Source organism: Leopardus geoffroyi, chromosome B3, assembly GCF_018350155.1.
Source record: "Leopardus geoffroyi isolate Oge1 chromosome B3, O.geoffroyi_Oge1_pat1.0, whole genome shotgun sequence".
In the NCBI taxonomy this organism is placed as follows: Eukaryota; Metazoa; Chordata; class Mammalia; order Carnivora; family Felidae; genus Leopardus; species Leopardus geoffroyi.
The window spans coordinates 121,056,862-121,070,718 of NC_059337.1; the positions used below are offsets into that span (position 1 = coordinate 121,056,862).

General features: G+C 48.8%; 1 protein-coding gene across 5 annotated transcripts in view; it reads left to right on the top strand.

The window, feature by feature from the left end:
* Positions 1-3,832: 3,832 nt before the first annotated feature.
* The window catches only part of IFT43 (intraflagellar transport 43), an 82,845-nt gene continuing 72,820 nt past the window's right edge, over positions 3,833-13,857 (top strand). For 2 of the 5 annotated variants that reach the window (XM_045451605.1, XM_045451607.1), the window contains exons 1-2: positions 3,833-3,953; positions 5,084-5,176. In XM_045451605.1, the coding sequence (XP_045307561.1) occupies positions 3,900-3,953; positions 5,084-5,176 (147 nt within the window). In that variant the 5' untranslated portion in view covers positions 3,833-3,899. Of the gene's footprint in view, positions 3,954-4,693; positions 4,823-5,083; positions 5,177-13,857 lie in introns of those variants that run through there. The other 3 variants (XM_045451604.1, XM_045451606.1, XM_045451608.1) reach the window with 2 other exon arrangements.

The window sequence follows — 13,857 nt, forward strand, 5'->3', positions numbered from 1 at the left end:
GCCCCCGGGCCGCCCCCGCGCCCGGCGGGACGAGGGGCAGGGGCAGGGACTGGGGCAGGGGCGCGCGCGGGGCCCGCTCTGGGGCGGCCGTGCCCACCCTCGGGGGTGGGGGGCGACGCCCGGCCGGGGAGCGGGGTTGGAGGTGGGCTCAGCTCCGCGGCGATCCTGGCCCCGATTCTTCACTGACAAGCCTGGAGTCGGGCGGCGGGCTGAAGCTTGGAGATGCTCCAGGGCCATTGAAAATGGTGGCGTTTTCCGGCAGATCGAGGGTGCCCTCTGGCGAGGCGAGGCCGCCAGTGAAGGAGCGCGGCGGGCCGGGGCCCGGACGGCGGGCAGGGCTGGGGGGGGGGGGGGGGGCTGGAGAAAAGGGGCCGCGGGGGAGGGCGAGGGCCGCGGGACCGGAGCCTGCGGGGACGGCCTCCCTCTCGGCCCGACGTGCGCACAAGTGCACCTCTCTCTTCCCCGGGCCCTTTCGGCAGCCGCTCTCGCAGAAATGTCCTCCAGATGTTCGCAGCCTCCCTCCCCGCCGAGGGTTCCGCAGGGAGCCGCGCCAGCGAGCGCAAAGTCAGCAGTTGGCCCCAGCCCATTTCCCAGATGGGTGAGGGGAAGTTTTCCCTCCGCTCCCTCTCGTTCCTCTTCTCCAACTAAGCTTCTGGGTCTTTTCCCACGAGAAGCTCAGAGAAGGCAAGGCGCGTTGCTTCCCAGTAACACAGCCTCCCGATCACTCCTGGGAATCAGTGCTGCTTCCAGCCACCCCACCCCACCTCACCCAGCCTTCCTGGACCCTTATGGTGAGGTCAGTTCCCTGCTCCTGGCTCCTAGGCCGCTGGGATGTTCACAGAATTCCAGTCTACTGTTGAGGAAACTGAGGCAGTCTACTGTTGAGGAAACTGGACAGGCTACTGTTGAGGAAACTGAGGCACAGAGCAATTTTTTTTTTTTTAAAGGCCACACGCTTATGGGTGGCGGAGGTGATAGTTAACTCAGCCCCTCTAGTTTGGGTAGGCATTGTTGTCATTTGAGTAACAAGAGGAAATCTAGGTGTAGAAAGCTTAAAAGTAATTTACCTACAGTATATAGCCAGTAGGTGCCAACCCTGAGATCTGGAGGCAGGAAGTCTCTTGCCAGAGTCTATGCATGTCCCATACAATACTGCCTCTGAAATTCAGCCATCATTCGAGAAATATTTATGACATTCACTGTGTGCCGGGCCCTGTTCTAGGCTCTGTGGACGCAGCAGTGAACAAAACAAACTAATAAACAAAGCCCTTGCCCTTAATGGAACTTACACAGGGGGTGGGTAGGTGCATGGGAAAGGCCATAAACCAAGTAATTTATGTATTATGATAAAAGAGAAGTGCCATGGCAGAAAATAAAGCAGGGAGGTAGAATATGGAGTGCCTGGGTTGGGACTGCTGAAACTTGAAATAGGGTGACAGCAACACAGCTCGTTGCTGTGTTACTGAGGCCTTTAAGCAAACACTTGCAAGATGGGAGGAAAATTAAAATTGTATCCTTCTGGACTCCACCTCTACCAAATCACCCTCCGGGGGTGGGGCCCTGGCACATGTGTTTTTAATAAACCTCACAGGTGGGGCGCCTGGGTGGCTCAGTAGGTGGAGCATCCAACTCTTGGTTTCGGCTAAGGTCATGATCTCATGGGTTCATGGGTTCGAGCCCCGCGTCCTGCTCTGCTGACAGCTCGGGACCTGCTTGGGATTTTCTCGCTCTCCCTCTCTCTCTGCCCCTCCTCTGTTCTCTCTCTCTCTCAAAATAAATAAACTAAAAAATAAAAAAAGAGTAGTATAATAAACCTCACAGGTGATTCAGGTGCTCAGCAAGGTCTGGAAGCCACCATTCTAGAGCTTCTTTGCCCAGAGTGAGCACCAGGCACCTTTTGCTTTCAGCAAGGCAGGGAAGAAGTGAGAGTAAAGGTTTGAAAACTGGCTTTAAGGTGGTGGCAGTGTAGCTATGAGCTCACACAAAGCAGGGAAGTAGGTTATGGATTTTGGAAAAATCCAAAGAGTAAGCCCTTCTTCCTCATCTGGTACCAAGGAAGAAGAAAACAAAGGATTCATCGGAGCCTATATTTCATGTGTCTCAGATTTTGGCAATGGATGTTTCTTCAGGTTAAAATCTAACAGGGTATTTTCATTGAGAATCAGATCTTAGGGTAATCTCTAAGAGCAATTACAAGGGAGGAGACAGATCCAGAGGGCTCTGCCTGGCCACACAGGTAGTTATCAGCAGAGCCAGGATAAGACCTCAAGTCTTCTGACATCCAAGCAGTGCTGTTGCTGTCACAAGGCATGTGAACACACGGTCCTACCCAGTAAACATGTGTGCATGACCGGTTGAATTGAGTAATTTATTGGGTATTGAAGAAATGCTTGCAATCCACTTTTAGGGGGTGCCACTTCCACTCTCAAGTCCTCACGTTTTAGCAGTGGTCATCTTGACCTTATGCCCAGCATGATATTGGGGCTCTTGCTCACTTTCAGGACCATGAGACCATCTCTCTGGGGGTTCCAGCTGATCAGGACCAGGGACCTGGCCAGTGGTGTTGACTTGAGGATCTTACATGAAGAATCAATGAAGACTCAACTTGCTTGCCCCATTAGGCTGGGAATTGGAGGGATATCTTCCTCGGTTAGCCTAGGAGAATGGCTGGTACCCAGTAATATGTGCAGAAGAAAAGTACTCTTGTAAGATCTGGTATCACAAAGGCACCTGGCGGGGGCACCTGGGTGGCTCAGTTGGTTAAGCCTCCGACTCTTGGACTCTTGATATCTCATGGTTTGTGAGTTTGACCCCACATTGTTGGGCTTTGTGCTGACAGCATGTGGCCTGCTTGGGATTCTGTCTCTCCCTCTCTCTGCCCCTCCCACATGTGCACTCTTTGTCGCTGTCTCAAAATAAGTAAATAAACTTAAAAAAAAAAAAAAGGAACTGGCTCTGCTGCTTAGCATTCAGATGATTTCCCTCAAGCCACATCTTTGCACCTTAGTATCTATCCTCAATTGTTGAATGCAGATATCACTGGGTGCTCACTTTGTGGGGCTGTTGGAGAGATTACTTATGCTTTTGAATGTTATTACTACTAAGGTATTTGACATCTTCGTTCAGCCTCTTCGTAAAGTTCTTGAAGGCAGAGATTATATATATTGTATTTTCTATTAGAAACTATTTGCACCTGACACCCCCCCTCCCTCACCTGTAAGCCTGTTTTCTTTACTGTCCAATGGAAACAATACAACTCATCTTGTTTTTCCACATACGGTTATTATGCCCTTCATGTGAGCTAATAACTGTGAAGGTTGTTTGTACATTGCAAGGGCTATATAGGAAGCTAAATAGGAAGGATCAATTTAATTACTACTACTAGCTAATGCTTTGCACTTAATATTTAAATTAAAATTTTTTTTAATGTTTATTTTTGAGACAGAGCACAAGTGGGGGAGGGGCAGAGGGAGAGGGAGACACAAAATCCAAAGCAGGCTCCAGGCTGTCAGCACAGATCCCGATGCAGACCTCGAACTTACAAACCGTGAGAAAAAGGGCCTGAGCCAAAGTCGGACGCTCAACCGACTAGGCCACCCAGACAACCCTGCACGAAATAATATTTAAACAGATCTACAAGTGTAGACAGTTCCTAAAGACTAACATTTTTTCACTGTCCCACAGGAGCAGCCTTAGCGGGATTTAATATCTGGAGGTTTCTTCCAGAACTGTCAAGCGAGGAAGTTTAGGGAAGTTTTGGTTTAAATTCAAAGGGGGCACACGGAATCCAGGAATGATGCCACGGATCCTTTAAATATTGAGATGAAGGGGCGGAGCCATCGTCAGGGACGCGACTGGGCCACTTGGTTTCCAGGAAGTGACGTCAGGCGGCCGCGGAGATGGAGGACGTGCTGGACTTAGGCGAGGAGCGACGCCGCGGCTCGGCCACCTCCGTGAGGATTGACTTGGGGATTTGGGGCTAGGATTTGGCGGGTGGGGAGGAGCGACCTAGCCGGCTCGGCGTCCCTGAGGCGCCTCGGCCTGGCCTGTCCCCAGCGGCCGGGCCCAGAGCCGCGCCGGGGTGAGGCCGAGGAAGAGGCGGCCTCAGCTGCCCCGCCCCCGGCCTGGGGTGTGCTTTCTTTAAAATTCTCCAAAAGCAGAAAACAGATCCTGCGCCTGCAGGCCTCCGGAACCGGTGGGAAATTTCCCAGCCAGTCTGCGCTTTCTGGAGCCCCGAGTGCTAACTCCCCTAGAAAGGACATATCTGAAGGGTGATTGGGGCGGGGGGGGGGGGGGGGGGGAGATCCTGGTCAGGGTCGCACTTGCACCTACCCTAGGGCTTTTTCCGTGGGACTTCACCTGCCAGACGTTCATGTAAAAACCGCAGTGTTTTAACGCATGAAAAGAAGGCAGGCAGACTGGAGTGGCCTTTTCTTGACCGGAGTTCCCACGAGGAGGTGGGAGTTACTTCAGTTTTATGATTTAGGAAATCAAGACTCGGATTTCTAACACGGAGGAATGGCTAGGAGCTGGGGGTCCAGAGGTCAAATGGAGTATGAAGCTGCTTACTGGGTTAAAAAAAAAAAAAAAAAAAAAAAAAAAAGTTAACATTGTGTGTCAATTATAATAAAAAATTTTTTTAATTAAAACAAGTGAACCCTCCCGAACCTCGGTTTCCTTATCTCTAGAATGGAGACGTTGATATCTACTTCAAAGTGCTGCAGTGAAGATGAAATGGAATAACGCATGGGAAGCATTTAATCCAGTGCCTGACATGAGATCTCTGTTCCTTCTAGAGGAAAGTCTAGCTGCATTTCTTTGGGTAGGAAAGATCTCTGGTAGTTAAAAGAGAAACTTGTGATCGTTAATCCAGGAATTTCATATTTTCCTATTAAATAGAAATGATGTCAGGTGCTTTGTTTTCAGGGTTTGGAGCATTTTTGAGAAATATATTCAAGTTACTCAAATCCCATCCTCCACCACGTCTTCATACATCTTGTCCTTGCTTACCTTCCCAGAATTCTTGTCCTCATAGTGGCTCAAAGATGTTTGGGTCAGCAGCGCTCCCCATCTCTCCTTACAGGGGCCCAAGATGGGTCGCCGAGCTCAGCAGGAGTCAGCTCAAGTGGACAATCATCTCAGTAACAAGAACTCCTCTTCGATTCTGACTGGAGAGGTGGGTGTTACAAAAAAATGCTAAGAGTTAGTAATTGCTTTTTTTTTTTTTTTTTGCAAGTTTATGTATTTTGAGAGAAAGAGAGAGAGAGAGAGAGAGAGAATGAGAGAGAGAAAGAGAGAATCCCAAGCAGGCTCCGTGCTAATAGCACGAACCGTGAGATCATGACCTGAGCCGAAATCAAGAGTCGGTCGCTTAACGGATTGAGCCCCCAGGTGCCCCAGAGTTAGTAATTACTTAATCAGCAAGGATTTGGTATTCCATATGGCTTCTCGTTAACACCAGCCCTTCCTCCTGTCTTGATTTGGGGATTCCCTTCCTTGGCATTTGTCCTATTTGCAAGAAATGACAGAAGAACGTTTTTCTTTGATGCCAGAGTAGTTTCTGCATTGCTTTATATTCTCAGTGGAGAATGTTCTTCAGCTTGCTGAGGCAGGGGTAACTGGGAAGTCTGAAAATCCCGGAGAAATCCAGGTTTTTATTTCTACCGAATAAATGCCAGTGAGGCATGCTGATGACGTAAGGTTGGATTACACAACTGGACGTTTGCTCTCAGCGGTGACCTGCACTTTCTACAGTTTTCAGGCAGGAAGGGGATTAGTACTGGCCTTACTTTCCTGGAAACTTCTCCGAGTGCCCTGGAATTGTGGGAATTTATCCAGCTGCTCTGTGGAGGGTGGGTAATCCTGATGAGCAACACTTTTAATGCCAGGGCGCTATTTTTGGAAGTTTACGCAGAGCCCCTTTGCACTTTTCCTCTGTTCATTTGAGCAAACTTTGCCCTTTTCAAGAGTCAGTTTCAGGGTAATCCCTCCGTCAGTTCTTCCTAACTCCTCCAGGCCATCTTAGGGCTCCTTCTTCTTGGTGCCCGTGGTACCCATTATAGAACGTGTATATGTTCTCACGTCGTGTGCTCATTTTCTTTTTATGGATCTGTTTGCCCCACGAGACAGTTCCCAAGCAGCAGGAAACCTGGCTTCTCAGTTATCCAGCTCGTTGGCCCTAGCAGGTATAAAATAGATGAAGGGATCTACGCGGCAAAGCCGTTATAATGGGCTCGGCAGGTGCATGAGCAAAGCATGCTGGGGACAAGACACAGACACAGCTACTTACATATCACATATGTTGGGATGTTCTTCACCCTTCTAGGAAGCAAGTTCTCCAGCATTTCTGTACATGGCCCTTTCAGTTTATCTTTCCCTTTCTCACTTACTATAGAAATGTGGGTACCAATAATTATTACTTGAAGGTAACAGTCATGCCGGCACAGAAAAGTGGTAGTCAACCCTTGGCCTCATTGCCTGGAGCAGTACAGAGAGGGTGGGAAGAGGTTATGGGAAGGGGGGGTGGTGGCTGTGTGTGGCACATGTCCCCTGTAAAGAGGTAACCACTGCCTAGTGAAAGCTAGTGATACTGGAGAATACCCGGTATTGCTGATTTTCCAAGAGATGCTGGCTGTCTAAAATGTGGTGAGAAAGCAACACGTTTTTACAGCTTAGCAACCAATTATGACAACTCATCATATGGACCAGATTGGGCCTGAGGGTTGTCAGTTTGTGACTTTGGCCACAGCACCTACATTATGGCGCTTCTTATGTTGTCTTCTAATTGTTTACCTGCCTGGCTCCCTCACAAGATGTGAGCTTTTGGAAGTCAGGCTGTGCTTTACCATTGTACCCCTTTGTTGATCACAGTGCCCAGCGTGGAACAGGCATGCAGTTGACAGTGCAAAGACTCGGGGTGAAGTACACCGCGTGCGATGGGGCCCTTAGAAGCTGAGAAGGAGTGTTGCAGGTGGGGGTTGCAGGGTGGGGGTTGGGGTGGCGCACCGGAAGCACAGCTCAGGGGAGCAGTGGTAGAATCTAGGAAGATGGTGAGAGAACACATATACCCAACACTGGGTATGGAACTGCGGTCGTGGATGTCTTTAAAGAGAACCGTGCAGGCACGTGACTAGGTTCATGGAAGTCTCCTCTTGGCCTCTGGCCGCTTTAGACTGTGAGTCTAGAAGGATGCATCTCAACAGCAAATCATTTATTCCTTTGTCCAACAAATATTTATTGAGGTTTACTGTGTGCCAGGTACCATTTTAGAGGGTTCGCATATCTCAGTGATCAAAAGGGACAGAATCTCCTGCCATCATGGAACTTCTATTCCCGTGATCACTGGCAGCCAGAAGGACTAATCACACATCTACTTAACTACTTAACTGTGAAGGAGATTCTAGCCGCCCGTCATGGTTAGGTGGTGGGCCAGGAAGGATGTCCTGGAATGACCTGACGGCCTTGAGGCTCTGTGTCACCCCCACACCAAATCAGCTTCTAGGCTGGGGTCGGTAGGCGTCGTTCACCCGCCCATCGCCTTCCCCTTGGCTCCCAGGTGAGAGTCAGTCCCGTGAGTACCTAACTTCAAAGTTGCAGACTGGGATGAACTTTTCAGGGTTTCAGCCTCTCTGGAATACCTACTGATTTCCCCAGGGATACCTACCTCTGGGCCTTAGCATTTTTCTGGGAGAACGTGATGAAAAGTCATTCTGTTCTTCACCCAACCGGTGCCTGGCTGTGACATGCGCATCAGAAATGCAGCATTCCTGGTCTCCCTGGGCTGACTGAGGTTTAAGGCCGCGTGGGCAGCCTCCCTCAGGGCCAGATGCTCCCTGTGCTGTGTGGGACATTTTGGCTGTTTCTTTCTAAAATTAGATCCCGAGACTTGTGTGTGTGCCCATTTACATTCCGATTCAGAGTGTATGACTTGATATATTTTTCTTTGCCCTCTTGCTGACTATATTCTAGGATGAAGCTATCCATGAAAACGTACTTAATGGTACCTGGGGGCGGTCAGACAGCTGCAGTTCCTGTAGAGTTAAGTAGGAATGATGATTTTGAAGCAGGGTGATGGAGTTGGACGCTCTGGTGGAGGAAGAAGAGGCACATCCTGCTAGAGTAGAGAGAACACACGGCTTGGACAGACCAGAGCCTGAGACCCGGCTCTGCTAATGGCCTGGATCTCAAGCAAGTCCACTCCTCTCTCTAATCTCCCATTTCATTATCTGGCAGGTGGTGGTAACAATACCACCAGGTTGCTGCGGGGATTACGAGAGGGATGCATTCGACAGTGCTTTGGTAAACTGAACAGCACTATGCACACGTGCGTTCGCTTGGTAAACTAGCAAATAGACGGGCACTGGCCAGTGCTTTGCCATTTCTATTAAAGGACAGCGACGTAGGAGGATGTGAGCCTGGGTCTCTTGTCAAACTGACTCGGAAGTCCCTTCGACGGCTCTGACTGATTTATCCACAGGTAAACTAGTAGTCATCCAAAGCAGTGTTTGTGCTTCCTGGGTGTGCGGGCATGCCTTAGGAAGAGTGGGGAAGAGCACCGGCCTCAGGGTCATATGGGCCTGGGTTGAAATCCTGGCTCGGCCACCCATGAAGCCTAGGACTCCGGGCAAGTTATTTAACCTCTTTCAGCCTCAGTTCCCTCATCGATAAGCCGGGGATAATCATTTCACATCCTCCACAGGGCGGCTGAAAAGAAGACATGAGATAATACATGTAAGCCCTTCACACAATCTGGCACATGGCTCGAAATTTGTTACTAATCATTATTATCTCTCTAGAACTTGGATGTTCTTTTTATTTTGCCTTAACCCCCTCTATTAAGATTAAAACCTGGGAGCCTTTGGGTTGAATGTGGCATACAGTCATGTCTTGTTTGATCCACACAGAGTTTAAAATGTTTTCATTTGGTTGTTTATGAGTTAGGAAACTTCACGTGAAAATCCAGATTCTGGGCTTCTCTTTAAAATCAGAAGTTCTGGCACAGTGGGAGTGCTGGGCCGGCGTCCCCCGATGGCGACAGCTGGCCGGAGCTGGCTGGCGCCAATACTGGTGCTTGCTTACATGCGGCCTCCCTTGTCCAGTTTGCCACTCCTTCCTTTCATACACCTGCTCAGATTTACTCACATTTCGTCTGCCGTGTGCTACTTCCATTGAAGTTTAAAACTCCTGGTCTTTCAGGACGGATTGATTTTCAGGTACCCTTGTGTATCTCTCAGTATTGAATTCGGCTACATGGATCAGAAACTTGACCCCAGTTTTTGAATCAAGCAGGCATGAGTCTTCTAATAGCAGGAAGTCCAGTGGAGGGCAGAACAGGGCAGGTGCAGTCACTGGGCAATATCCTGCATTACCCCGGCGCCTCCTGGCTTCTGACTCTGCCACCTGCGTCTTGAGGCTTGTTCTCACTGTTACGGTTGCGAGCTGGCTGGTGGTTCCCCGGGCATCAGATCTGCATTCTAGGTAGAAGGAGGGGCCATAGTAGAAGAGTTCAAGGTGCATGCCAGCTAAGTTTGTTCCTTCTTATGAGGAAAACAGTAGCCACAGACCTCACCAAGTAGACTTCTAGTTACGTTTCATTGGTCAGAACTGGCTCTTAAAAACCACCGTAAATTTCAAGGGACTTTTCAACCAGGCATGTTGCCACAGCCATAACACTGGGGTTTGGAGTTAGGGAGAAGAGGAGAAGGGCTGTTGAGTGGGCCATTTGCAACCAATGTGTCATTGTTTTTTCAAAAAACAATTCATACAAAGGTTTTATTCAGAGCTTTGGGTATGACAGGAAAGAATTATTTTTAGTAACAACAACAACAAATTCACATTCCTCTCCAGATTTCTAATTTAAAGTTGTGTAGAGTTCGGTGGAAGATTAGATGCCCTGAAATCCCAGGATACCTGCCTGAGTTGCCTTTGTCAGCTCTTCTGGGTCTTTTCCTTCTGCCCATTTTCTCTGTAACCATTTGGGCCTTTCTGCCTCTAGGATCCCGGTGGCGCAGTCCAGGTTGTTAAATGCTTCCTCCCTCTCTGAGAGGAGAGGGAATGTCTCTTTATTTGCATAGTCATTCTGGAAATTTCAGATAATTTCAAAGAACTTCAACTGTCTAGTTGTACTGAGTCACCTGAAAGATGAGCTCTTGGTGAAGTTTTACTAGCTCGGTGTTGGTTAGAGTTCTACTTCCTGCTTTAGACGAAATTAGGTAACGAACATAACGTGCTTAGCCCAGTACCCGACACACGGGAATCTCTCAAAAAACAGTAAGCACCAAGAAAGTTTATGACTGCACTCTTCTCTTTTTGGGGGTTATGGGGTCACCTGTCACAAATCAGGTGTGGATTGTAGATGCCTAGTTCAGCTGGCAGTTTGCTATTGGTTTGGTATTTGGTATGGGTGCTGAACAATTACGGTTGCTGAGAATTGTACTGGAAGATGATTCCATGGTGAGTGTCTTCCTGCCTGCAGTGTCTAACTTCCTCCTGTCGGGGCAGCTCTGAGAATTGAACTGGATTTCTCTGTTTGACCTTTCACCTTCTGTTGATTCAAATGATTCTGCTCTTACACAGCTCCTTCAAGAAAAGACCAGGGCGCTCTCTACCATGATGTTACATTACTGGACGATGCTGTTGGCGGAAAGTAATCTCGGGCAAAACCTGCCCAGGGCTGGCCTGTCTTTTGGATGAATACTTCTCACTTGGGTCTAGACCTCTTTGCGGCTTAACTTTTGGCTTGCAGATTGTCCTTTTAATAATAAGTTTGGTTTGCATTGGAACAGCTGCTACCTCTCTGTTAATTGCACACAATGTCCTACGTAAGCCTCACGGGAGCTCTTGAACTGGGTGCTCCCCTGACCTCATCTTACTTTGAAGACACTGAGACTTTGAGAGGTTGGGTGACTGGTCCAGAGTCATTCAGCTCATCTCCGACTCTAGTCTCGTCTCTGTGACTCCAGCCAGGTGCTTCTCCACCACCTGACCTCTTCTACCTGCCGGACAGGTCGGCGCACAGAGCTCCCAGCAGAGAGTGGCTTTTGGGTTACTCCCCGGGAATCCTTCTGGAGCAGGGGTTGGTTCTCGCTTGACGACCCTTATTCATCCACTTGTCTGGAGAAATGTTTGAGTCACAGCTGTTCCCTTTCTCTCCACCCCCCATCCCTTCAGTGTTCCTCCTAGGACGCAGAACTGAAAGTTAGCCAGATTCTCTTGCAGGAATCTGAGCAATGCCGTTGGGCTCATGTTCCCAAATTAGGCCAATTTCCTCATCCCTCGGCCGCTTCACTCCAGTGGAGCTCCCTCAGCGCTCTGCATTACGTCTCTCGTCCTCCGCCTGTTCCCTGACGGCTCTGCCAGCCGGGCAGTTATTTTCAGCCCAGGAGGGTTATCTCCTGACCCTTTTTGGTGACATTTTTCTTCTTTCTCACAAAAATAACTTTCCTGATTGGTCACATTTTTCAGCCTTTTTCGTAGGCGCGCTCCAATGGGCCGGGTTGAACGATGCTCCTGATAACGTCGTCGAAGAGGGATGCGGGGAATTTGACGGGGAACCGTTCGCGAGGAATGCGTTTTCCACACTTCATGTTTGTGTCATGCTTTGCATGCTTCGGTTTTGAACTCTCCCTCAGGGTGGGCGATGCCCGTCGCTCACCATCCCTGGGGCCACCACTGTGTGGGAGGGAATGTCAACTGAGGGTAGAGGCCACCATTAGAAATAGCATCTTGAGATTCTCCTCCAGCGCTAGCTCAGGCTCTTTCATTGTCCCCGCACGACACACTTTAATAACTCGTGACTCATTTTGCTATCTGGAAAGCCAGAGGGAACCGCTCTCGCTGACTTCCTGTGGGTCTCGGGGTGAAAGATAGTGCTTGAATGCCACTCGAAGGTTCTCTTAGGCACCTGTGGGCAGGGCTAAATGCGAAATAAGTGTAAAGAGTTTAGCCCAGGGCCCCAGTAAGTTAGCTGTCGTTCTCGTGATCTGCACAACCTGACAAGTGGACAGGATTATCATTTCGTCTTTAATCCCCGCTCTGCCAATTACGAGGTGAATATCCTGGGCAAGTTCCTTACTGCCCTAAGCCTGGCTTCTCATCTCAATAGATCATATGGAGATAACAGTAGTAGTTCTCTGTTAGCAGTTGTTGGAGGATTAAATACGAGCACATACAAAGCTCTTGGCCTAGTGCCTGGCACACGCCAGCCATTATTGTCATCCACGTTAGATGAGAATTAGGAGGTATTGTCCATATATCTTCAATTGCATTTCTGTTTAAGATACGGAGATATTTATATTTCACAGAACTAACTGGCCCTTAGGACCAGAAACATGTGGATGAGGAAGGAGCCTTTTGATGAGAATTCTTGGTGCCACTTGAGAGCTCTTTTATTGGTCTCCTTTAGTGGCCTTTCTGCCTGTGCCACAGACCAGTTATCCGCTAGTCTCTTTCCATCTCCTTCTCAAAACCCAACCCTCTGTCTAGAGGTTGGCGGTCTTTCCAAAGAATCATCTTTAATTGCTGACGTATATCATTCTGTCATTCTGGAGAAATGTGGGTAGAAAGTGCGGAGGGCAAGAGTGACCTTGGTGACCCCCAGTGACCTTGGAGTAGAAAGTAATATCTATTCATTTATTCATTCATTCACTTGTGAAACTAGACTGAGGATTTTCTACGTGCCAGGCATTGTGCTTAGAGCTGGCAACCCAGTGAGAAACCGGACATGCTCCCTGTCCTCTCAGAACTTTGATCCGGGGGCTACAGAGAATTAAGTGCCAGGCAGGGGTGAATACAGCAAAATACAGGAATACCTACGTTGCGCCCCTTTGAGCCCTGAGGACATCCAGAACGCTTGTCTAGGGAAAAATCACATCTGAGCTGAGACTTGGAAGAGTGACTAGATGTTAGCCCAGGGGCAGAGGAGAAAATACTCCCAAGCAGAGGGATGAGCATGCCAGTCCTGGAGGTGAAGGAGAGAGCGTGGCCTGCTGGCTTTGTTAGTGTGGCCGTTGACCCTACCAGCGAGGGAGTAATGGTTGGGAGGGACTTTTGCCAGCAAAGAGATGGTTTTCAGATCATCCCAAACCTGTCCCGTCGTCTTTTTTTTAACAAAGAACCATATGAGGCCAGTGTTTCTTATATGACACTGAAGTAACTGGTAATATTGTGAAGGTGAGACTGACCTTTCCATGTTTTTCTAGCCTTTCACTGATGCATCTTCAATGCAGCCATTACACTTCACTGCAGGCGTTTGTGTTGGCCGGTCAGGAAAATCTCAGAGATGTGCTCAAGTGCAGTACCCCTGCCTTGTAACTCTCCAGGCTCATCCTTTATGAGGGGGCGCCTCATAGTCCAGCGGTTTACAGCGTTCACCCTTCATTTATGTCCTGAAAGTTCTTAGCTTTCTCTGAGGATTCCTTTGAGCATAGATCCTAGTGACCCTGGAGAGAAATCTGTCCATAATGGACATAACACTCAATTAGTTGCCATCTGCTAGGATTTAGAAAATGTCCTTTAGGGGCACCTGGGTGGCGCAGTCGGTTGAGCGTCCGACTTCAGCCAGGTCACGATCTCGCGGTCCGTGAGTTCGAGCCCCGCGTCGGGCTCTGGGCTGATGGCTCAGAGCCTGGAGCCTGTTTCCGATTCTGTGTCTCCCTCTCTCTCTGCCCCTCCCCCGTTCATGCTCTGTCTCTCTCTGTCCCAAAAAGAAATAAACATTGAAAAAAAATAAAAATAAAACCGATATATTCGTTAAAAAAAAAAAAAAAGAAAAGAAAATGTCCTTTAATTTCACAAAATAAGAGACTAAGTATTCAGAACTCTGCTATGACAAGAATATGCTAGATGCTTAATAAAAAT